Genomic DNA, 26,137 nt, shown 5'->3' on the forward strand with positions numbered 1-26,137 from the left:
CGAGTTCACCAAGCTTGAATTTTGCAATGCAGCGAACTGCGAAACGACGCATGACCTTGCGTTTTCGGTCTGACGCATTCACGTGCGTATGAATGGAATTCTATGGGAAGAAAAGCCCAGTGTGACCGCAGCTTAAGCCTAAATATACCAAATTAAAGCAGCTTTTGTGACATTTTACTGAACTTCTTAATCAATATTGTGTACTGGGCTGTGTTCATACAGTACTTATTATTTCTTATCAAATGAAATATGTCACATGCAGATAACTATGTGTTTAAAGCAGATCTGCTTATTGTAATCGAACCAAATTTGTCAAGTGTGAACACACCCTGAATGAGTCCAAGCAGTCAACACATCTCTAAAATATAACACAAAACTGAATCAATGACTTGATGAACCACTTAGTCAGATATAATCTTTTTTTCTATTTGTGCACAGAGTTTTGTAAGAAATCTGTGGATTTATGCTGAATAATTTTGAGAGTGGAGAACCTGAAAACAAATAAAATGAAAAAAATTACTTATGTGAAGTTTACAATCAAAATCAGAACCACTTGTCTGGTTAACAAATCTAGAGGTCTCTTGTATAGGTCTAATACATCCACTGAAAGACAGATAATATTAGTTTACTAAAAAGTAATCTACATAAATTGTCTAAACAGTTGCATATTCAGTAATAATACTAAACTTACTATGAAAACTGCATGAATATATATTTACACATAAGTAGCCCAAGTAAATAGATTGAATAATGGGCTGGAATTTCTGAGAACATATTTTTAGACATGTCTGATTCAGAATCAAGAACAGATGATTGTGTTATTATAATAGTTGTTATTATGTCTTATAATAGTTATTATAAGCTATTACTTTTTAGTCGTCACGGTGGGTAGCATGATCGTCTCACAGCAAGAAGGTCACTGGTTCGAGCCCCGGCTGGGTCACCTGGCATTTCTGTGTGGAGTTTGCATGTTCTCCCCATGTCTGTGTGGGTTTCCTTCGGGTGCTCCGGTTTCCCCCACAAGTCCAAAGACATGCACTAGGGGAACTGAATTAGGTAAATTGGCCATATGTATGTGTGTGAATGCAAGAGTGCATTGGTGTTTTTCAGTACTGGGTTGTGGCTGGAACGGCATCCGCTGCGTAAAACATATGCTGGATAAGTTGGTGGTTTATTTCGCTGTGGCGACCCCTAATAAATAAAGGGACTAAGCTAAAGGAAAATGAATGAATATTACTATTTGTTTTATGTGTGTTTTTTTTTTCAAATTTACATATAACAAGATTTCATTATAATAAATTAAATGAATACAACCAAAAGATCAATAATGAGATGTGATACTTTAAATAAATTAATATTTTAATGTAATGTCATTTTGTGTAATAATATTGTATTCATTCTTTCATTTTCTTTTTAGCTTAGTCCCTTTGTTAATTAGGGGTCACCACAGCAGAATGAACCGCCAACTTATCCAGCATACGTCCCATCACTGGGAAACACTCATTCACACACTGCACCACCGTGCTGCCTAATATTGTACTCTTAAAACTAATATCTTGTAGGCTATCTAGCACAAAATAAAAATGAACATCATGTATTTCATTTTGTATTAATACTCCAAAATTCCTACACTGTAAAAAAATACATGAGCAATTGGTCATAACAGCATGTTTTTAGGTCATTGTAACTTATTAAACTAAGATAATCATAATCTAACTTAATTTTATAAGTTATGCAAGCTGTTTTAAGTCAATTTAACATAATATAAGTTCAATGGACTCTTAAGATTGTTTTGATTCAGCTTAATAATTTAAGGCAACCAGAATTTTTTTACAGTGCTGTAATAAAATTGGAGACGTCTATACTACACGTGATTTGTAAGCAATTGTCTGCATGTAGATGGCGTCAAAGCGTAACACACGAATCGCTGTTAATTCTTTGAAACAGTTCAAAAGAGCCGATTCTCGGAAGTGAGCTGGGACTTCACTACTCCACATAGCTCAGAAGCAAAATGAATCAGTGACGTGTGCGTGAGGGGGCGGGGTCTCGGGCTGAGGAGCCATGGCTTCAATGAAAACTGAGGTAAGAGCAGTGCAACGATTCCACATTTTAACTTTGCTCATATGTGTAAAGGCGATGCTTTACTCAATTTGACCCAGTGACTGATTGACAGAGCTTTTGAGGCACGTATAGCAGCCGGCTGATCTTCCAGCGGCTCTCCTGGGCAGGTTTCCGTAACGAGTCTTTCAAAGAGCCCGCCTGACGGTGTGTTTCGATGCGAAAGCTCGGTGCTTTTGTGCGAGTGAGTGCGAGCGAAGCTTTGTGAAGGCAAATAATGGGACGGCCTCTTCTTTTTTTGCAGTGCGGCTCTTGTTGCCTGGAAACCTGAATACAGCCGTACTGCGCTGTAAGTTTACGGCAAGATGATTGTTATTATGCTGGTTCCGGGGCTCTATCCGGCTTCAGATGCTGCTGTGGTGCTATCGTAAATACAGCGCTAGTGCACATTGTTACATTATTGTACATCAGCCACAAATGATTCCCTTCGCTCCTCAGGCAAACACCCAGTCTCCTGTACTCTTGTGTTTAGGAATATTTCAGAGATGCCTGTAGTTTGCAGCGTGGTTCGTGCAGGAAGCTGTGGCTAAGGCTACTTGGTGCTAAAGCAGTTGTCAACATTAGTGTAATTGGGTAAAAATGAAGTTATTTGATGCATATATGTATGTGTAACGTTATATAAAAGGATTTTTATTGGCATGCTTGCTTTTTTGGAAAGGTGTGACATCTTTAGTTTAAAAAGAGGCAAGCAGTCCCCCTTTTATGTATCGTTAGTAATTTTAAAATCTAAAAAGTTCTTGATGTAAATTTGCTTTACGACTTGAAAATAATGCATATTTATTCATTTTTATTTTCTTTAGTAACCAAATGACTCGTTTAACTTAATCGTGTAAGATATTTCACGAGTTCTGTAGTTGTGATTTATTTTGCTTGTTCTCAAGCACGCCAGCAGATTCGATTCTTAATTGATTTACATTGGATCTAATGATTCATTTCATATTATGAATAAAATCCTGTACACATTATAGGGTGTCATTTGATAGAAATAGCCACTCTGGGAAGTCTCATGGGAATAGGCATTCAGAAATGATTTTGCATGACTGTATATTGAATTACTTTAAAAACCTTGCAGTTTCATATATGACTGAAACGTCTGCTTTGTGTTCAGCTTTTTAACTAATTCTATACTTTGACAATCAAACACTTTAACATGTATATGTGTGGGAGTGAATTTGCAAATGTTCACCGACAGGGGGAGACTTGTGATTGAGTCTTCAAGTGTTTTTGTTGGATTGTATGAGGAAAAGTGGAATGGTGGAGAGACTGTATTTGCTTCCGATGTCACTCAATGTTTTGGGGTATCACATTACAAGCACCACGAGTTTGGGGTGCAAAAATTTATTAATAACAAATTGCAGTGTTCTAAACCTCTGTCATTGTTGTGGGGAAATTTACTTTTTGGCTTTACTGTGTATCCTAATCAAGAGGAAAATATTTTTTAATTAATTAAATTATTTTGATAACAAAATTTTACATTCATAAATGTAAATTTACCAATAAGAAACCGAATTTTAAGGTATTGATGACTGAATTATGCTTGTATTAGTAGTATCAGAGACTGTAAATAAGAAAGCCCTACGCACTTTAAAACTTTGTGACCTCTACAGTGTATTTATTTCATTATTACATATGTACATTTTGTATATTTGTATTTGATTTATGCTTACCCCCTGGCATGTATATTTTTTGTACCGTTAAAAAGTTCTAAAAAAAAAACAAAACAAAAAAAACAAGCAACTCTAGTTACGTAATAGTACTAGTTTTCTAAGTAACGAGTAAAGTAACGCATTTTTGAGTTACTTTTTTTTTCTTAAAGTAAATTTTAAGATTAATTCGCTTTTTAAAAAGTATATTTTGCTGAATTAAAGTGAGTGTAATCACGTTGAATCACACTCAATGAGAAAATGAGCTCCCTGCGGTAACAGACAGAAACCAAAATGGCAGAGCCTTACATTTCCGTGATAGAATTATTCTCATTATTTTGAACACATGGAAGAAATGGGGATTGTCTCAATGGACAGTGATTTTGCTGAACTAATAAGACAGAAATGCAAAAGTAGCATAAATTACTTTAAACTTTCATTAATCTGTATATAAGGCATGTAAAGCATCAGGAAGTTCTCAGAAGGTAACATTATTCTAATAATTTATTTTATTATTGTTTTTTTTTTTTAAAGTAAATGAAGGTGTAGGTTATATAGTGTGTCATTATATGCAGAGCCTCTCTATTTAAAAAAGAAAAATACTCTGCAAGTTCTGAAAGAGATCAAGCCTCAGGTATTAAAAAGTAACTAGACAGTAACGTAACGCATTATTTACTCCACAAAAAATAACTAGTTGCCTTACTTTTTATAGTAACTCAATATTGTAATGCATTACTTTCAAAAGTAACTTTCCCCAACACTGATGTCACTGTTTTTTTAAGACTTAAAAAAAACCAAGCAGTGCTTTGGTAATGAAGTTCCTGACAGATATTGCAATATTGCTTTTAATCCATCAATATTAGATTTTTATTGATTTGAGCATTGAGACTGCATTAATTAGCATTTATATCAATGTCTGGATTCATTGATTGACTCAAGCTGACTTTGTTTTAAATGTTTTTGTGTAAGTAATCTGTGTGGGCGGACATTGGCATAATGCCTGTGGGTGAAAACATTCAGTGTGAAACAAAAACTTGAAAACGTCTTTAGTTAAACCTCATGAAGCTTGAAGTAGATGGCAATCTTTAGTCCCTTAGCAATTAATTTTTCAAAATAATGGGGTAGTTCACACAAAAGATAGCATCTTAAGACCCATATTCAATAAAAATGACTAATTATAAATATTGTGTCTAGTGAATCACGCTTTGATGAATATATGTAAATGAAATCAGTGACTGAAAATACATTGCAGTATTGTCTAGTGGGACTTTTAACAGAAAGTTAAAAGAACAGTTGTAAATATACCGAAAGCTTTAGGTATCATTGCTTTTAATGTGGCCGTTTGTCCATTTATCAGATATTTCTTTAGCCACTTAAAGATATATTAAGTCATGTCTGGATGATTAAAATCTTGTTGCATTTTTAGTGGTTCATTGAAACTGAAGTTGAAGGTTTGGGTGGAAATGAGTGTGCTAGCTTTGTTGGGAACTAGTTCTGCAAGCCGTAAGTTTGACTCACATCTGTGGTAACTTATCATGGCATGGATCAGTCATATGGCAGGCAGCCATATGCATTTTCAGTGTTTCCTCTAGGATTTTTTCCAGGTGTGACGGCAGACCTTTCACACAAATCTACCAACTACCTATGGCGTTATTTCAATGACAAATGGAGAAATGTTGTGAGCACAGTAAAGTCGAGATCGCATTTATGAAATACGAGCATGCAAATGTTTTTGCTTGTGCGCCGATTTCCTCTGCTCGTGCACAAAACCTCTTGCACACCCCCTCAAATATACGCTGCTCAAGCACAGATCTTCTTGTGCGCTCTCAAATACACACTGCTGAAGTTACATTTTAGCGCGTTTATATAGAGTATGCCTCTAACATTTGTAAGATTTGCTAGGAATATTTCTGAATGTCTCCAATAGACCTACAGAGCGGCATTAATGCGTCCTGAAATAAAGTGAAACGGCTATAAACTCCAGCAAGATAAAGTCACTGTATGCAGAGCCACAGACCTTTGTCTATAAATAAATTAAAATTATGGAAACTGTGTTCATCATAACTGAAAGTCATGTCGTGTTTGCTGGCCTCACGCACCTGTCAGTCAGTCAGTCTGCACGTAACCTCAAAGGGTTAAGCCAATAACGCACAGCACTACTACGGTTACAGAAAGTTCACGTTGTTATAATTCACTTACCTTTTAATACGTTTTGGTGCAATTATTACCCGCTATTAAAAACAACAACAACAATGACTGAATGTTTGAATTGAGAAGCTGTAATGTAGCCGTGGAGGGATGCATTTTGGTGTGGCGCCCTGACATGGAAGAATGAATGTAGCAGAAACCATGATTTTTGCATTTGAAATTTGATTAATTAAATTTAAAATAGATTGTACAACTACAACAAGAGTAACTTATTTACAAGATTCCACCCAACTAACTGCCAATCCTGTAGAGATGAAGTGTATCGTCTGAGAATCAGTGGGCCATTAAGTAACAAAAAATTGGTGTAATATAGTTTCCATATATACATGACCCCTACAAAATGGAGTGCTCCATTGGGATTGCTAAATCCATTGAAGCTTAACAAAAATGATAGATCCATAAGACTTTCTGCAGTTATCGGTGTTTTGTTTGACCATACATGTATTACATTACTTTTTCACTATCGACTTCCCCCACTGTCACTGCTTTTTAAATATATAAAATAGCTGAGTAACACAGTGAGGGATATCTTGTATATGAAAGAGAACAGTGAGTGCACAGTCAAAAGCAATTTCAACACAGCACATATTGATAGTAGCTTCCTGATGAAAGCAGTTTATATTTGATATTACAAGTATTTGTGTAAGAGCTGGAGTGGAACAAAAGTATTGCAGGAGCAGGTGATAATGGTGACCAATTCAACAGAATCCGAATTAAGAAATAAGTTCTGCCAGAGATCGGCCCAAAGTAACTACTCGCTTCAAGTAGCGACAGATCTTTTCTTTCAAATTGTGACATGCATTTGAGCTAAATGAATTATAGGATATTCAACTGATTCTTCTCCTTAGTGTTAGTATATTTTGTCTGATCACAAGCACTGTGCACTGATATATAGTCCCGGACAGATGTCCATGTGCAACTTCCTCTGTTTGAAACAAAGCACAGACACATCCAAGGTATACCTCAGCAGCATGGCCTCAGGTTGGAGAAGAGGATTGCCTCAAATTGGTTGAGCCACTCCTGCTGTTTTAAGTAACTGGACATTATCTACTGGCTCGAATCCTCTGAGCAGTACAGTCCGGTATAGTACGGTATGGTATGGTACGAATTTATTTCTTTTTCTACTGCCACAGCCATCACCCTGCAGCCCAAGACCAGTTACTCACTAAAGCCAAGCAGGGCTGAGCCTGGTCAGTACCTGGATGGGAGACTACTTGGGAACACTAGGTTGCTGTTGGAAGTGGTGTTAGAGAGACCAGCAGAGGGCCAGCAGGGCGCTCAACTTGCGGTCTGTGTGAGTCCTAATGCCTCAGTATAATGAAGTGGACACTACACTGTCAGTGGGTGCCGTCTTTCGGAGGAGACGTTAAACCGAGGTCCTGACTCTCTGTGGTCATTAAATTCCTTGGCACTTCTCGAAAAGAGTAGGAGTGTAACCCAGGTGTTCCCTGGCCAAATTCCCTCCATAGGCCCTTACCCATCATGGCCTCCCAGTCATCCCCATCGACTGAATTGACTCTATCACTGTCTCTCCGTTCCACATATAGCTGGTGTTTGGTGAGCGCACTGGCGCCGTTGTCCTGTGGCTGCCGTCGCATCATCCAAGTGGATGCTGCACACTGGTTGTGGTGTGGAGAGACCCCACTCATGATTGTGAAGCGCCTTGGGTGTATGGTCATACACGATAAATGCGCTATATAAATACACATTACATTACTGTCAAAGGTACCAAAATATCGAATCGTATCATACCACTTTTTTGTCAGCCTTTTCCTATTCCTAAGTGTACCTAGCATGACAACATGGTTACAAAAGGGTAGAATATGCTAGTTTTAAATACATAGCTGAAATATGACTTCAGAATAATGCAATGAACCCAGCCACATGCCACGCAGCAAGATCAGGATCTGCTGTATTTCGTCTATTGTTGTTTACACAGCCATTCTCATGTCACTTGTAAATGGATGAAATGGTGATGTCCAAAGTACTGACTTTGGTACCAGTTGGTACTGAAATTTTAAAAACATCCATTTCCTGCTAACATTTGAGTGCTGTTGAGCGTGTTCTTAAACCTAGCTGATTGGCCATTGTGCTCAACAGAAATGACTTTGTATGGCCGTAAACGTCATCAGTTCACAACGCTTCAACGATTTTCACCAAGTGCAAACACAGATGCAGGGAAATGAAGTGTTTCAAAGCCACGTAGATCCGTTAATTCATAAGCAAATCGCAAATATGTCAGCTCGTAGACAGACCAGCTGATTGACACGACTTTGAAACACTCCATTGATCTTGTATCTGTGTTTGCACCCGGTAAACATCAGTGAAGAGCGGTAAACCAATGACCTTCACAGCCAATCACCATAATTTCTGTTGAGCATGTGAACACAATGGCCAATCATCGGTCTTTAAATTCAGTTTCAGTTATCAATTAATAATTGGTTTCAAGTATCCAATTTTTATTTGTTTAACTTATCCTTCCATGAAAAATCATTCCAAAAGTTTGTACAAAGATATGTAGGTTTACTTATAGTGCAGTTAAGGCACTTAACTTTTAATTAGAGACGCACGCATGACTCCTGTAAACATGACTCAGACAAACATAAACGGCAAGGCAAGCTTCTTATACTCGCGAGTAGCCACAAATGTGATTTGCTAAGGCCCTGTCCACACGGTTATTTTCAAAACCGCCCTTTTTCCTATGCAGTTTTGCTGCTTGTCCACTTAAAAAAGGAGTATTGGGTGACTGAATCTGAAACTTTTCGAAAACTTCAGCCTCACTAGCTATGTTTCTATCAATAAATGCGAATTAACTTTATGCGCAAAACTGTATTATCGCATTAAAGACGTGCGAATAAAGCAGCGTTTACATCCAATGAGTAAAATCGAACAAAATCGTCACTTCCTGATTATCTGGCGCCAAAACAGTAAAAACTCAATTTTGTGTTAATCTTTTCTTCATCTAATGAATGACTTGCGTCTCAGAAGGCAATCCTGACACGCAGTGAATGTGCGGTGGCGTTTGAAGGTGTCAGACGCGGAACACAGATGCTCTTGATTCTGGAGGCCATTAATAATATAATAACACTAATACTTAAACGGTAAGGCGTTTTAGAATGACCAAAACAACAGTTCAGATGGTTTACATTGTGCTCAGCCTGCTGGTTTGTCCATTTATACACATTTTCATCATCACATGACCTTTTTTAATGCGCATACTGAAATTTGTGCGGTAAAAGTGTTTCTATCGTAGTTTATGCGCATCTCTTCTTATCGAATAAAAAGTTTATCCTACTCAGTTATGCGCATACGTTTTTTTATGCGCATTTTCAAAATTTATACGCATAAAAATAGGTGGATGGAAACATAGCTACTGTCATGCTTTCGCTTCATAACGTCAGCGTGTGTGCTGTTTTTTTTTTCTTTCTGTTTGCCATATTGGATGGGTTCACACCAAACACGGAAGAAGAGAATGAGGCAAATTCTGCACATTATTGTGCATTATGCTTTGCTAAACCGTGGGACGGTAATCCGCCTCTGTTCTCAAGTTTGCATTGACTTGAATGCAATTTACTCATGAAAAAGACTTAATTGAGTTTGTTTTAAGTTTGGTGTAAACTGAGTATAAAAGTGTTATTTTCACCACCTGTTGGTTCGACATGCCCATAACATGCATCATAGAGCGTTTTTACATTTGGAAAGAGATTAAAAAAAAAAAAACGAAAGCGAGGAAAACTGTTTATAAAAATACCTGTTTACGTGTGGAAATGGCCTAAGACTTGTCAAAGTCTTTCTCCATTGTGGTTCCTTCCAAGTAGGACTGCACCAAAATTTGAAGTTTAAATCAAATTGCAGTTCAGCAAAAGCTGTTATTCCCCTGCACATCTTGTCAAGGAAACAGGGCTCTGTAATCAATAGTAAATCCTCTCTGAAGGCCAGAGGGTCCTCTTGCGTGGAAACTGCACATACACTGCATCGGCTGCTCTAATCTGAAAGCAGGTGCTGGAGATTTACTGCTTATAACCGAGCTGGCTTCACTGTCAAAATGTGCATGAAAATCATTTTCGATTAAGTCCTACTTCCATGGTGCCATTTTTCTGTTGCTTGGAGTCTAATAATCCTGCAAAATTTTTATTCAAAGAAGGATCAGATGACTTTTAATTGGTATGCCATTCCACCTACAAATGTAAAAATGTATTTTTTTTCTATTGTAGGTTTGCAAAACCACCTCATGGGAGTGTAAAGCCTTTTTTCCCCATAAATTTGTGTTTTTGCCATACTGTTGTGTTTCTATTTGGTGCATTTTCAATTTTTATTTTGCGCAAATTGAAGGAAATGCGCTTAATACTACATTGTTCCATGTTGTAGATTATTCAATAAACACCGTTAAGCACAAAATTATTCATACCCCAGGGGTATTGTCAAGGCCGAAATTATTCGTACCCCTGGGGGGAGTTCTGACATTTTCAGTGCATCATTTAAAGCGCAAGTGTCACAATACCACAGTATTTTTTTGGATTACACTGTAGCTTAAAGACTTTATGGATCTACTCATTAGGGTTGGATCGATAGACATCACGATGCTGTGAACCCGTCACAGTAGCAACCAATTCGCGAAAAATACACACGGCCCCGTTTACACTAATACATCTTAGTTTTAAAATGGCATTTTAGAATGAAAACGATCCATGTCCACACTGCCGTTTCATCTAGCAGTTCTGAAAAGATCTCCCTCCACACTATAGACGAATTACCATGTTGTTAAAGATTTAGGATGCGCGCGCAGCGAGGTTGCAGAAAAACCCCAGGAGCGCTAACATTTACAGTGAGGGAATGATATCTGATGCGGTATAGAGTTTGCTGTCTTAGGAATAAGTTATATTAGTTACATATTATAAATATATTATTTACATAATGCTTTCAGTGTGTTATAACAGCTTGTCACCCAGTGATAAGCACAGTTATTCTGCAAAATTAACATTAAAGTGAGCGACGTTCGTCTGACAGGTCCATTTGCGATAGCACCCTCCCAATGGATATTGGATAAGATGAAATGGCCAAGCATCCAGCCCCAAATATACAACTATCGCGTCTGAGCTCCAGCAGTCAGCAGGTGCTTTGAGCCCAAAACCCCAGAGAGCAGTGCACGTCGGACAGTTTGTCAAGCATGTACTGCTGGATCGCGTCTCACTATAGTTGTTAAACATGATATTTAATTAATCTGGATTCTATCTAACAACTCTTCGGTCTTTTGAATCTATCAGGTAACATGTCACAGCGTCAGTACACTACTTCAATCTTTCGCTTTCACTCTTGTACTTAGTCATTTTAGCGAAAACCTCATGATGGTTGGTTCCTGTTGGTTGTGTACCTTTTTTACCAACCAAGTTTGTCGACGCCATTATACCGACAGAGATCACTCTGCCTATTCATGCCAGAGTCCCACAGAAAAAGTGATTGACAGGTGCTAATTTGTGTGTAACTTCATTTATTTATTATTTGGTTATTAGTAAAACAAAGACCATGCGGGTCAGGTAGTTGAAACGGTAGGCTACAAATAATGAATTCATTATAAATTAATTGATTATTCATAAATAATTAATTCACCGCTGTCTGCGGTGACGATGCCATTGTCCCATGTCAGTTACTTTGCAGAAATCAAAGGGAACTACATTAGACCATGACCTCAACTTCATTTTTTTCCGTTGTGTTTCCTCTAAGAGGTTTACATATATTAACAATCATAATAATTAATTGTTTTCACAGAACATTTTTAGTGAGCAATTCTTGTTTGTAATAGATTTCAAAACAGCTAATTATTCGTCACAAATAAATCTGAACAATCGACACAATATATCTGAAACTCCTTGTAAGAGACAGTGATGTTAAGCTCACATTATCCTATATAAAGGACAAATTTAACCAAATTATCTTTTTTTTTTTTTAGCATTTTTAAGACTATCATTGGTTCAGTTAGGAGCTTTTTTTGCTTTCTTCCAAATAGATAGACTTGTGACTACCTTCTAGTTTTTCTATCACAGGAAACGATTTGACGCATAATAACTCATGTTTATGTTGAAAATGCCCCAGTTTACCAGTTGAAACCATTGAAACATTGACAATATGTCATTCCAAAAAAGTGTTTGTGGTTTGCTTTTCATTCTAATCAGAAGCCTTTGATATATCTAAAGGATTGAGTAACAGTAACAGCGTTTAAGATTCCAAAAAGCCTATTGACTGTAGCCAGACCCCGTTCCATGAAATGGCTGCACTGTTGTTTTTTTCTGCTCTTCCTTCTTCGTGTAGAACAGTAGAGCTCGATCTGAGCATGCTCAGTGTGGGCCATGTCAGAGCTTTATAAAGAGAGCTGGTCATGTGACCTGAGCTCAGGGACGGTGCATGTGTGGGAAGATAGCTAGTCGTTTGGAGCGTGTAAATTTGTTTCCTCCTCCCCCATGAATGAAGACCACTGCTTAAGGCAGGTACAGCCATGTTGCTGGAAGGTTTGCACTTTGATGAAACAGGATTATTTCCATCTCCATTTTTGCTTTTGTGGTCAAAGGAGCAAGCATTTGCAGATATCCGTTACCAACTGGTTTGCTGTAGGTTTTTGGAAAGAAGTGGACTCAGTACTCAAAAAATCGACTCTCTTGCAGTCTGCAAATAAGTGCTTCTTCTGATTTCGGATGATATCTGATTGACCTGTCCTCTTTCTGATGAACTGTTAATCAGTTCTAGGACCTGAAGAGCAGGTCTGTTTGAAGCTGCACTTTTAACAATCTAAGCTCTTGCAGATTTGATTCAACGCTTATCCTACATCTAACTACTGAAGACTTTCTTGGAAGGATTTTTTTTATACAACGCAACCTTTTTTAAAATCATTTACTTAAGAATTGTCATTTGGACAACAATAATCATGCTTTTTTTAATGCGATTAAAAGGAAAATGTGTAGATCTGTTCATTCATCAAGTCTGCGGCCTTCTCAAATCCAGCAGAACAACCCATCCAGTCTTTAAAGAAGGCAATTATTGGCATTAACAGATGGTTTCCTGCAATGTTTTTTTGCATTTGTCTTCAGTGCAAGGAAGGAAGATTTTGAAAGTGGGATGAACATGAGCAGCCATGCAAATCGTGCTGATTATGCAAGGAATTCTTTGGTTTTCTCGATCCCCGAATGCTGACATCGGCTGCTTATAATCAGCAGTGCTGTTCTCCTTGCTGGCAATGAGCTTTGTTTTGCTGCCTGGTCCTAGTGTAGATTCCATTGAGGTGAATACAGAATCCCTCGGCATTTGTAAGAAGCCCATTTGCATGCCTGCAGCCATCTGGATCTATTTTCTCAAAGCACAACTTTGTGTGCGTGCTTATGTATTGTATTGCAATTTCTTTTGTGAGCGCACGATTAAATCCAAGCTGTATATCCAGAGAAATGCAAAGAAAAGATAGGTGTTTAAATGGGTCTTGAATAGCCACACTGCTCTCTGTCCTGCTTTTTGTATCGCTTCTCTTTTCCACCATTCTGCTGTAGAAAACCAAGAAGAGATTATTCATTTCTGACGTCTTCAGAGTTCTCAATATGATAAACATGGCTTCAAGGAAACCAGTTTGTGAAAAATGGCGGTGAAACTTGTGGTGTATAATGCAGGCTTATGTAATGAAGTTCTGTTCTGAGGTAGTGAGAAGTGCTCTTTATTTTGAGGAATGACAATCGGAAGACTTTTTACCCCTGCCAAGGTTGCAGGGCCTTAAAGCATGTTGAGAAATCAGCCTTGCAGAATCTAAAGGAATTTCATAACCTCTCATACTTATGATCCATTTCACTGCGGCAAACGTTTAGCTACCATGCAGGGCATTCATAGTCATGATATAAAGTGTATTCATAACCGTATATTGTTTCTGTCTAGGAGAAGTGCAAAAGGACTGTGGAACAATAAATGCAAAGGATTATCTATGCATTTTGAAAACTTTTGCTGTCAGTAGTAGTGCTTGTAAATGTTTGAGCACCAGATTTCTTTCAGAAAGCATACAGGCCTCCATTATATAAACTGGTTAGGCCTCCTGCTTTTTATTGCTGTGCAAAATGGAGATTTATTTTAATAATTGTCAAAATGGTTCTGAAAATGAGGTTTTTAACCATTTGGAACTGCATGATTCCTGAAAGTGAAGGAAGAAAAAAATACAAGAAAGCATTATTATACTAGTGTGTATATATACTGTATTCTAGTACTTGATATAGAGTGGATTTGACCATACATATTTTTAAAAAAAAGTAATAATATGTTCACGTACACTAGAATTTAAGATTTTATTTCAACAAGGACATTAAAATCAATCAAAGTTATTTTACATTGCAAGTATAAATATAAACAAAGCCAATAGGGCTGCAAAATTCTGGCTTTTTTGTTGTTGCTTAAAATCAAGATCACGGCTTTCTTACGATTCTGTAGATGTAAAATAAAGGAGTGGGCTATTATTGTTATTTATCAAATATATGATAAAACAATAATAATATTTTGTATAGACTTAGAATGGTGGTCTTGGACAGACTTTAAATATGTTCAGGTTTTTAATTCACAGTAAAGTGATGACATCAGAATACAACCATTTATTATTCTGAGGTTGAATTATTGTGTTTGAGACATTTGCTCGTAATCTGTCATTGACAACATTATTAGACCATTTTATTCACTGGAGAAATCAGACATTTGTTCTTATCAGATTCCCTCATGCATTACATTCTACATTATATAGACTAGAGTACCTATACTGATACAGTAAACAGATATTTTCATGCACAACACTTTGTTCGCTATGAAAGAACAAACAGATCAAATGCTTGTCGTAATCATAACTCTAAAATGCGATATGATCATTTAAATGATGTGTGCGCCAGTTTCACTTTCACTTCTGAGTGCGGTTCATGGCTGCCGTCAAATCATACTTTCCATGCGGCTCTCAAACGATCGCTCTGTGCAACAAACTGAATGTTATTTACAACTTTATTAGATGGTATTCACAGCCTATGCAGATTCTATTCACTAAAGTAGACTTCATTGGCAGGCTGTGAATACATCATTACATTAAGACAGAAATAACATTTTTGGGTGAATTATACCTTATAAATACAGTATGTGAAACTTTTTATTCCATTTGGAGATTTCCATGTTGCTGTGAACAATTGTGGGACTGCCTTTACACTTCTATCCTGACCTTGAATAATATATAATGGGCTGAATCGAAGAAATGCTGAATTAAGATCGTCTGTAGGGTCGAATTAAGATCGTGATCTTTTTCCAATTAATTGTGCAGCCATTAAAATAACCACGCATTGAAAGCAGCAGAAACAAGTAAGCTATGTAGAAATGTCATTTCGGTACGTTAAAGCAAAGACAGACTTTGCCTTTTCAGTGAGCATATGTGGTTCATGCATAAGTATGATAAGTGTATGTTTACATGAGTAGAATATCCACAGAGTGGAATATTGAGCTATTTTAAACTTTGACCATGGAAGTTAGTTGACTGACTCCACTGCTCTTGAGTTTTGGTAACTACAACAATCGACCACCTGTGGTCGTGCAAGCCATTGAAATGAATAGGTTTCATAATGCTGTGCTTTCCGCTTCTGCTTTGAAAGCCGCTTCACATTGTACAGTGATAATTGCTGGAGGAAGAGTATATCCATTGCAGTGAAAACTGCTTGGGCAGTGTGGCCTAGCATAGCCTTTATTTCTGGCTCATATTTTCTGCCATCTTGTTTTCTCTTTTATAATTTTTGGCGTACACAGGAGGTACACATGTCTTGGAAAGTGTAGGTAATATTTTCAAGCACACCCTGGTGGCTTGAAATAAATAATTTGTGATGCAATTTACATAGGTCTTATGCTTGTAGTGTTTAGTTATTAGGTGCTACATGGTTTTTATGATTGTGTGTTTCTTAGATTCTGTAGGAGTTTGGGTTGGACTTTGATGAGTTTGAGCTTATGGTTACTGCAATGTTGGTACTGTGCTTAGTGTGACCTCAACAAAAGATGAAAACAGCCATACATACTTTGGCTTCATATTTCCTCTGCAATGACTATGCATTTTAAATGAAGATATAAAGAGAAAGAAAAAATATATGCTTCAGTAATCATTAAACCCATGGATTTTTAAAGACATGAAATTGCAACCTTAAAGAATCCAGAGTTGTTTAAAAAGAATCCAGAAGATTGTTTGGTTGAAACTATATCTGTGTATCTGTGAAATATGCTGCTCCTAATGTTTCTTTTGAAGGAGTCATTTTACCTTCATGGACTCCAGTACACATCCCTTGTAGAAACACAGAATTTTTAGCTGATTCGTTAGGACCATATACAATTTGCCTGCTTCTTTCATTAGCCTGTGCTGGTATTTACGTACCTTATACAGATTTCTGCATCTGGTTAACACGCAAATGTACCAAATAGGTTGGTTCCAGACAAATTTTGATTTGACAACTAACAATAGAAAATGTTTTTGCCATTAGCTTCTTTGGGCCTTGTGTCTCTTGTGACATCCACGCCCTACTAAGGGGCTCAGTGGAGATAAAGACCTCTTGAGAAATGACAGCAGATTAAGGATAACACTGCCTTGCTCCTGGTACCTGTAGTAGACGGCAGAGCTTCACGTCTCTAAGGCTTCACCATACCTTCCCTGCTGCTTTAGAGCAATGAAATGGCTGCCTGAATTCGTCGTTGCCCTTCTCTCAGGAGGGAAAAAAATTGAAATTTGAACTGACTGAGCATGCCCAGTGTGAGCTTTAGCTAGCTCGGCCGACAGAGGGAGCCTGTAGGTCACATGATCAACAAGCCGGTTGAATGCTTGCATGCGGGAGGAGAAGAAAAAACAGGAGCAGTCTGCTCGAAGCTCTTTCTCCCTCAACAGAGGCCATCGTTGTGAAAGCAGGTATGAGACCAATGGAGGAACACCTATGGTGATTCAGTGCTTGGATTCTTCATCATGCAGGTTCTGAATGTGCATCATTTGAGACTCGCCATCTTCATTCCTTGTGTTTTGTCATCACTTACTCATCTCATCATTCACTTGGGGTCCATTGATGTTTAGGAGAGAGGAACGCTCTGAGAAACGACTGAAATATGGCACCCATTCTTCCTCTTAAGCTTTGAGCCAGTGCTGTAGTCAACGGCCCTCTCAGCTGAAACAAGAACACGCAGTGTCAAAATCTGTTTGAGCTTGAAGCCTTCAACAGTGTCTTTTCCTTCCTTCACAGAGGTCTGAGTCAACGTTTGAAGTCTTGAGAGAAAATCCAGGGGATTAATAAGCATCTGTGGTCAGGTGGTTGTTTCTCTATTGGCACCGATTTTTAGAGTATTCTAAAGCAAGAGGAGAGCTTTTTGAAAACAGGGCAGCATATAAACACTGAAGTGACGGTTTATATGCTTGCATCTCAATTAGATATCATTTTTTATGTCCTATTTTAATAAATCCTGAAGGATGTAGAATTGTAGTATGGTGTGGACTGTGCAGTCAATTGCTGAAGGACAAAATCAATTCCCTTTCTATTTTTTTTCCTGTTTAAGTAAGGAAGATGTATGAAAACAGTTTTGGATTCATTCCGATTTCAAATAATATGTGAAACTAGGCTTTTTATACCACAATCAATGCTTCAACCTGTAGTAAGCTACATTCATTGATTTTTATGGCTGTCATAAAAACGTTTTAATTCTTGGTAGTAGGGCTCGGCCTATAAATGATATTATATCGAATCGCGATAAAATTGACATCTGTAACAATGATAAGCTCTGGACTTTTTTACTCTGTTGATCTAAGAGCCAGTCACAAAGCAGAAATGTACAACAATGGGAAGCGAAAAGAGTGTTGATATTAGAGATATTTTGCCACTGAAAATTTATCGGACAAAAATGTTATGCCATTTAATGGACCCTCAAATTTTTGTGGCTTCAGTTTTTGTTGGGATACTTTTTATTTTTTATTTATTTATTTTTAAATCTGGAAGCATTAACAACTAATATCGAAATATATATATAGTTATCGTTCATTATGGAAAACTTTATCGGGATTGCATTTTTTCCAAATCGCCCAGTCCTACTTGGTAGATTTTGGAAATGGCTGAAGTTGGTTAATTTTCCACACAGAAAATTGCTGGTCGGTTGTGGTGTGCTGCATTGTGGGATACTGTGTGCTGGTACATCTTGCCAAATGTTATAGATTTTTAATGAATACTGTACATATGCACATTATGCGTGGAAATGTATGTGAGGTCTGTGGTAATATGCGTTTCTTAACTGACTTATTGTTTAGGGAGAACCAAGTTTGCAGGCCCAGGCCTGTTGAGAGATTTTTGGGCTGCCAATATGGGGAGACAAGAATAGAGTGCATCTGAAAACTTGATTTTTGTATTCTTCTTAGGAGAAATCTTTTAAACAATGTTGTTGCATATAAGGACGTTAACGAGAAGGAAGTTCTGGGACAAGACAGATGACACAGTTTAATGGTTAGTCCTTGCTGCAAGACCTTAAGAATAAGGCCTGATGTTTTTCCCCCTTATAATTTCTTGCCTTTTTTTAATACCTTTTTTATTCCAATGTGGATCGGCACTGAACACAATGGCATAAAACATGCTGATTTAAATTTTTTACCATCTTTGTTACATGCATTTTGGCTTCATTTTGTAATGAATCTGGTTCCAAGCTTCATTTGTTCCTTTTCAATAGATTGGTCACATTCCCCTGTGTCTTTGCTCACATTTTGGTCTCTTCATCGATTGGCATTAATGTGTGAGTCACAGCCGCAGATGACACTCTGAGCGGTTGCTTTGGCTCTGACGTTTGGATGCACACGTAACTGGATATTAAAACTGAAGGTGTGAATCATTTTTAGCACTCTCATATTTCATACGTACTCATTAAGATATTGCACTTTGGGCTTGCATTGCGTGTTGAAGCTATTAGAAATGTGAAGTCAACAAAAGTCTTATGTAGTTTTATGGTTTGCATCTTGATGGCGGCTGCTGCTGAACAGCATGAAACAAACCCCTGTTTACCTCTGAATCAACGTCTTGGATTGTTAAAGTCAAGTGTTAAAAATTCCACCAGGCGGCTGGTTAATTCTAAGCAGATACCAGAGTTGATGATCATATGCATCTGAAATGGAAAAACCTGTTTATTGCTGGAGAGTTGAAAAGAAAGGGTGCATTTGCACTCTCTGTGGACATTTAAATAGGTCATTAGTGTGGAAAACTACATCCCAACCAGCTTTTGATAAAACGCTAAGCAGATTTAGTCGGTATTATAGCAGGTATTTTATTCATGAGGAAAATTGACATCATGGATTTGGGAATGTTAAAGTGGGTTAAAAGAGCTCCCAGTGTAGTTGTATATGTTAAATTGTGCATGTGTGTGTTTATATATTGTTTTCTTTTGCTTGGTATTAGCATTATAAAATTGAGTTATCTGAAATGGATTCAGTTTATAAATAAAGCAGTAATTATTTCTTGAATTTTGAAATAAACTCTAAATATGTTGCTTGCAACAGATTCAGGTTGGTTACCTATCCCCAGTCCACCAAAATCTCAATCCCGTTCTCCATATACCGTGAAAACATTCTCTGTCTGGCTCGTCGTATCAGTAAACACTGTGGTTACAACATGGTGGAAAGGAGCAGAAGGCACTTTCCTTCTCTTTCCTCTACTGAGAATGTTCCCTCTTTGGCCAGTAGGGGGAGATCCAGGGAAACAACTGGGTAATCATACTCAAATGCTTTTTTTTTTCTCAGTGAGGAATTCAGGAGCTGGTTTTTGGAATCCACTTCAGCTGGTCTGCTTGGTAATTGTATCGGCAATGAAGAGATCACTGGAATCTCGCAATGATGGTTTATGACATAAAAGGGCATGGATTAAGTTTGGAAGAGTCTGTGAGTAGGAAATGGGACATGCAGCTTTATTGATTGTTTATCACATCAAATATGGCTGTGGCTAGTTCTTTATGCAGAGAAGCTGTGAATGGTTGCACTCAAACAACCATGCATGCTAGGAATGCCAGTACATCAGGTTGTGCAAGCTGTGGTTATTGGGTCAGAACATCTGTGACCTTGTGCAATGTGGTGATGATGCCAGATTCTTACAATCAGTTACAGATTTGCATTTGTTCATATTTTTGCACTCAGGCAACTCTGAACTTCAAAAATCCACATTGGTATTAGGTTTGGAAGTAGTAGGGAATGCTCGCAAGTTCACTTTAGATGTGACACTTGTACACAGTACTCGGTCATGAATGCATTTCTTCATCATCATCACAAAGCAAGACTGAGTAAGAGGTCATACTATTCACTTTATTCTGCAGTTGTTTTCTTTGAGGGAACTTGCACTAAACAAACTATCCAGTATCATAAAAATGTTTGCTAATTATATAAGAAAACCAAAGAAGAAAAAAGATAATCCAGTCTATCTGGCTAATTGGCTAGTCTTATTTAATCAGTGTTAGTTTACTATTGAACTAAACATCACTGGATTAAACATTGGACTAAACATCACTGTGCCAGTCCATATAAAACAGACTCTTGGTTTAGGTAACTAACGGTGAACAATTTTATCCACTTGTCTTTGTAACTGGAGGTCCTTAGTTTAGATACTTCTCTTTCTCGATGTCTATTTTAAAGTGTCAAGATGAAAGGATGTCGTTTGCTGCTTGAGATTTCCAGCTATTCTCTTAATGCCTCAAAATATATACTCAACTCATTTCTGAAGCAATCTAAACTAGTGTTTCCCAACCAGGGATATTTAAGAGTTGATATGAGGCACCTGGAAGTTTTAGATTTTGCTGTATTAAAGCCATTAAAAGTAACAACAAATACACTACATTATAACTCTTATCGAATTTTAATAATGATTCATCCAGTATGATTTTGTCAGTAATTTATGAATGTGTTGTTGCATATTTGAGCCTGGCCGCAGAGATTCACACCAGTAGTTTGAGGCTGGTATGTGAGTGAGACTGGATGCACCACTTTAGTTACATGGCTTGAGGATGTTTGTCTTTTGCTTCTAAAGTTTTAGATTTGGCTGTATTAAAGCCATCAAAGCCACGTATTTTAATAATGCGTTGTTGCTTATTAAACAAGCTAAAAGTAATAAGTTGTAAGACAGAAGCAGATTTCTTTACTGTTCTAATGACAGAAATTCAGCTGGGATGTTAATTACATGCCACTACAAATGAATTGTTAATTTGGGTTTTGTTACTGTGGATGGGTACTTGAACCTCACTGATGGGGCAGTGGAGGCACAAAGGACATAAATGTTTGGAGAACTTCAAAAATCCACACAGGTTTTAGGTTTGGAAGTAGTAGGGAACTTTGTGTAAGCGCGCAAGTTCACTTTAGATATGACACCGCACTCGGTCACGAATGCATTTCTTCATCATCATCATCACAAAAACAAGACTGAGTAAGAGGTCATACTATCCACTTTATTCTACAGTTGTTTTCTTTGAGGGAACTTGCACTAAACAAACTATCCAGTAGCATAAAAAGGTATGCTAATTATATAATCCAGTAGAATTTTGTCAGTAATGTATGAATGCGTTGTTGCTTAATAAATAAACTAAAACTAAAAAGTTTTAAGACAGAAGCAGATTTCTTTACTTTTCTAATGTCAAATTCAGCTGGGATGTTAATTCTATGCCACTATACAAATGAATCCTTTATTTGGGTTTTGTTACTGTGGATGGGTACTTGAGCCTCACTGATGCAGCAGTGGAGGCACAAAGGACATAAAAGGTTGTAGAAACGCAGCTCTAGACCAAGGAATTGTTTCTTTAAAAGAGGCTGTACAATCAACTCTGTTTGACATTTTGTAAACACCAAGTTGTGATTGCATCAGAGATGCGGATACAGAGCTAAGACAGAACGTCCAGACGTAACAGACCTTGGAGTTTAACCACAGTCAATGTGGGGCTGATTTGATAAGGTGTGATGGTGCGTTTGTAATGTCAGTGGGGCAGATCTTGCCTGATTTGGTCAGGGAAATAGAGGACTCTTATTATGAAGTGGATCCCCTGCTGGTGAGAGAGAGGAACGGAAAGCCTCACAACCTCCTTTGTTGCAAGAGCAGCTCCAACGAGCGGCAGACATTTTCTGGCTGTGCAACGGAAGGCAGCTGGTGTGTCTGCCAATCAGATGAGGTCTGGGGACCGGGGCTGGTGAGGGGGAGGGGACAAGTGTTGGGAGAAAGCTTGGATTTGCTTGTAATTACTGCACCCTGTGACCTACCTCTTCCTTTTTGAGCCTGGCCGCAGAGATTCACTCCAGTAGTTTGAGGCTGGTATGTGAGTGAGATTGGATGCACCTCTTTAGTTGCATGGCTTGAGGATGTCTGTCTTTGCTTCTAGATGATGTAAAATCAACAAGTCTATCTCATCACCTCATGCTGTTTGTTTCTTAGCCAGGGTTCATTTAAACTTGTAGTTTAATGACAAATTAGGTCAATTGGGTCAAGTTGGAATTCTTGATGATCACTTGACATTATTGCAGCTTTGTCCTAGCTTCCTAGGAGGTGGTTGTAAGTTGAGTTGTAGCTCCAAGGATTGTGTATGATCTCAGCTAACTTCCCTGAACTGTAGATATACATTGACTTCAGCAACAAGACTTGAGGTTCAAACACTGTTTCTTGAGTTGTGATCTTAGTGGTTTATGTGACTATCAGTTTTTGTCATAGTTTTTCTGATATTTTGGTGTATCAACCGAGGTCTGCTTTTGTGACTCCCTATGCACTATTAGAGTCAGCTTTTACACAAGTTTGTCTTTTTTTTTGCGGAGAGATCATAAACGTCTTGCTGAAGCAGGGGTTTGTTGCCATTTGTTTATTTTGCTTCACTTACTGTAGCAGGAGAGATATTCCACATGGTATTTATCAGGCTTTAAATCCGGCTGTGTACTTCTGGTGAACCTGGAGTCAGGAATGAAAGTGGCTGATTCAACCAGAACATAAAAACTGTGATCGAGGAAAAACTGGCAATTAGGAAGGTAATTGGGACGCTGGGCCTCAGTGCTCTCAGGTTGTTGTTATTGCTATAAATGACATGATGGCATGACATTTCAGCCTGGTCACGTCTGGGTAATTTTCAATAAAGATGAATATTTATTTGATTTATTCTTGGTTGCTGTTTTTGGTCTAAAGATTCAGAAGGGTTTTGTTGAAACAAGTTCTGGCTTAGTGCATTGGGAGATGGTAAATCTCATGAAAATATTACTTGACTCAGGATTGATTGACAGCTCAAAGCCCTCGTTATACAGATGTTGTTCAGACTGAACCTGTGGGATAAGCCTCTCACATTCCCAAAGGGAGGTCATGTTTTTTTTTTTCTCCTTGCCAGTGTTTGTTTTGTTGTCAGTTGCCATAATGATTTTCTGTTATTTTGGGAAACAGTGAGTCATTTAATTTAGATCCAAACTCTAATTTGATGCACTTTGAGACCCGTTGCCATAATCGTTTGAGGCAGGTTATCCTTGTCATCAGCCTAGCTTGTACTATAGATTTATTAATTGGCTTCACTCACTGTCAACGGTCTGTTGAAAGATGTATTGTTCGTCATTCTCTGATTACTCATGGTTTACAAATACATTTTTCCCATGACATTACATATGTTATGGAAACCCAGTAATTCAGCTGTGTTCCTGTTTTTTAGCCCTCCAGTTTGGCCAATGGGAATTCAGGCAAGAGGGAAACCATGAAGTCTGAGGGGACAAAAGAGTCTCGCAGTGATCAAGAAGAGGGTAAATACAAAAATGTTTATTATGTCTAAGCATTTTTAATGTTGATCTTGCCTTTTATTTAATATCTGCATTATTGTTAGCTTCTTAATGTCTTGTAGGTTATTATATCGAAGTGATTTCTTGTTTTTTATTAATTTAATTTAATTTTGGGGTGCATAGAAATATTACAAAATATTTCATCAGATCTGGACAGTAGCCCTACCTATAGATTTATAAATGAAAGAGCTACTGTACACAGTTCAAATAATGCATTTTTATTTTTAAATGAATTTACTGAATTAATAAAAAATTATATACAAAGAATAAAAAATTTCTTTCTCTCTTTCATTGTTTACTTCTCATCTAAGTGCCTTATGCCGGGTTTAGACTGCATGATTTTCAAAGTATAGGAAGAAGTTTTAGTGGGGTATTTGCACACCTGTGTTTTTAAACAGACATGGGTGCTTCTGCCAAATTTACACTAGTTTCACTATTCCAAATAGATTGAAAATAAGCACTTTTAGCTTCTCCCCCAACCTCCCTCTAGACTGCAGGTACCCACATTAGTGGATGCTGCTCTTTCATTGGCTGTAGGTGATATTTTCAATCAGAACACAATTCACACGGCATGATTTTGAATTGACAACAGGTCCAGATATTTAGCATGGCAAATATCTCACTGATGTCTGCGATTCTCTCAGATTGTGTCTTTGATAGAACACTCTGTGTGATTGTTACTCATGTGAACGAGCACCGATTTGCCTGTTATTTCAAGCATCTGTCTGCGATTTTTTTTTTTTTTTTTTTTTTTTTTTTTTTTTTTTTTTTTTTTTTTTTTTTTTTTTTTTTTTTTTTTTTTCTCTCAAAAGCTGTCAGTGAGTCAAAATCGGTCTAAAATCTGTCTGAACTCGGCATTACTTGTACATTCTTAGCATGCATATGTTTTGTTTTTGCCTCAAGCTGCGGTCACACTAGAGTTTGAGAATGCAAAATTCTGTAGTACGGTGCTGCAAAAAGGAGCGGGATTAAACAAGATGATTGGACATTTTAAAAAACAAGCGGTCCATATTTTAAATTTCTGTCCAGAGAGGTCATGTTTTGATCCTCGATTGGTCTTGCGAAATCACATCACTTGACTGCGTAGGTCAGAGTTCACCAAGCTTGAACTTTGCAACGCAGCAAACTGCGAAACTTGTTGCATTCGCGTGTGAATGAATGGAAGTCTATGGGGAGAAAAGTCCAGAGTGACCGCAGCTTCAATCAGAGGTGTCAAACAGCTTAGGTCCAAGCCTAATTAAACATACCTGATTAAAGTAGTTGAGTCCTTCAGGCTTGTTTGAAACCTACTGGTAAATGTGTTGGAGCAGGGTTGGAACTAAACTGTGCAGGGCTGCAGCCCTCCAGGAACAGAGTTTGACACCCCTGGCCTAAATGATGTGCCAACTTCTGTTGAAATCAATCCTGTAAATGCAGAGGTTGTGAAATCAAGTAATCTTTTTTTTAATGTTATTTCCTTATAGGAGGAGATGACGATCACCAGGATGGGCGAACAAGCCCTCTTAGAGAGGCCACTGAGCAGAATGGGACCTATGAAAATATGGACACAAAGAGAAATGAACAGAACCTCTCTACACAAGGGTCACCAGCACGACCCTCAACCATGGAGAATGGGCTATCAGAAACTGAGCTACCGCATGGCTCAAAAGTGGGCAGTAACGGATATATTCTAAGCAAAGTAAAGGAAGATACAGTGTCAGCCCCACACAGGACTAACTGGTCCCCCTCTGGGGGTACCACATTGGGGCATGGGACTAAAAGCTCACCGCCTTCAGTGTTGCAATCTCTAGACCAGGGTTCTTCAAACAGTGGTGCAAGCCAAGGACCAAGTCTAACAGAGAGACGAGCAGAAACAGAGACTAAAAATGGCATCATTTCAAAAACACCCCCACCAACAGTACACCGTGCACGGAAAACTATGTCAAGGCCGGCCTCAAACCAGACACTAAAGGTAACGAGGATTTACTGCCATGAAAATTTCTCCTACATCAGCTGCACTAGTCATGACGACAGCACATTCACCACTACCTTGTTTTGGCCCAATTTAGGTCTGCTCATGAATCATGGTCATGGGCACAATTAATCACATTTGTGTTCATTTTCAGCTTTTGAACAGGGAAAAAAAGGAGCCAGTCGTGGTGAAAGATGACAGTGCAGGCAAACCAGAGGCAGTGCAGCCTCAGCCATCTCTAATCCAGAATCAGCTACCTCAAAGCCAAACTGACACCACATCTGTACCGAACACCACACCTGCCAAGCCACCAATAGGTTACACACTCTTTAACTTTTCTTTGTATCTAGTTATGTTTTGTTTACCTACACATAGACTCGACTAAAAATATTGGCAGTACCAAATTGTCACAAT

The 26,137-nt window shown here is 37.9% G+C and overlaps 1 protein-coding gene across 7 annotated transcripts in view; it reads left to right on the forward strand.

Annotated features, from left to right (window-relative positions):
* Positions 1-2,029: 2,029 nt before the first annotated feature.
* ehmt1b (euchromatic histone-lysine N-methyltransferase 1b) overlaps positions 2,030-26,137 on the forward strand; it is a 46,503-nt gene continuing 22,395 nt past the window's right edge. The window contains exons 1-4 of one of the 7 annotated variants that reach the window (XM_056445966.1): positions 2,030-2,082; positions 23,649-23,736; positions 25,236-25,723; positions 25,878-26,040. In XM_056445966.1, coding sequence (XP_056301941.1) covers positions 2,062-2,082; positions 23,649-23,736; positions 25,236-25,723; positions 25,878-26,040 — 760 coding nt within the window. In that variant the 5' untranslated portion in view covers positions 2,030-2,061. Of the gene's footprint in view, positions 2,083-2,386; positions 2,408-12,366; positions 12,452-12,851; positions 13,240-16,819; positions 16,894-22,204; positions 22,286-23,648; positions 23,737-25,235; positions 25,724-25,877; positions 26,041-26,137 lie in introns of those variants that run through there. The other 6 variants (XM_056445970.1, XM_056445965.1, XM_056445971.1 and 3 more) reach the window with 6 other exon arrangements.

The sequence above is a fragment of the Danio aesculapii genome, chromosome 21 (genome assembly GCF_903798145.1).
Source record: "Danio aesculapii chromosome 21, fDanAes4.1, whole genome shotgun sequence".
Lineage (NCBI taxonomy): Eukaryota > Metazoa > Chordata > Actinopteri > Cypriniformes > Danionidae > Danio > Danio aesculapii.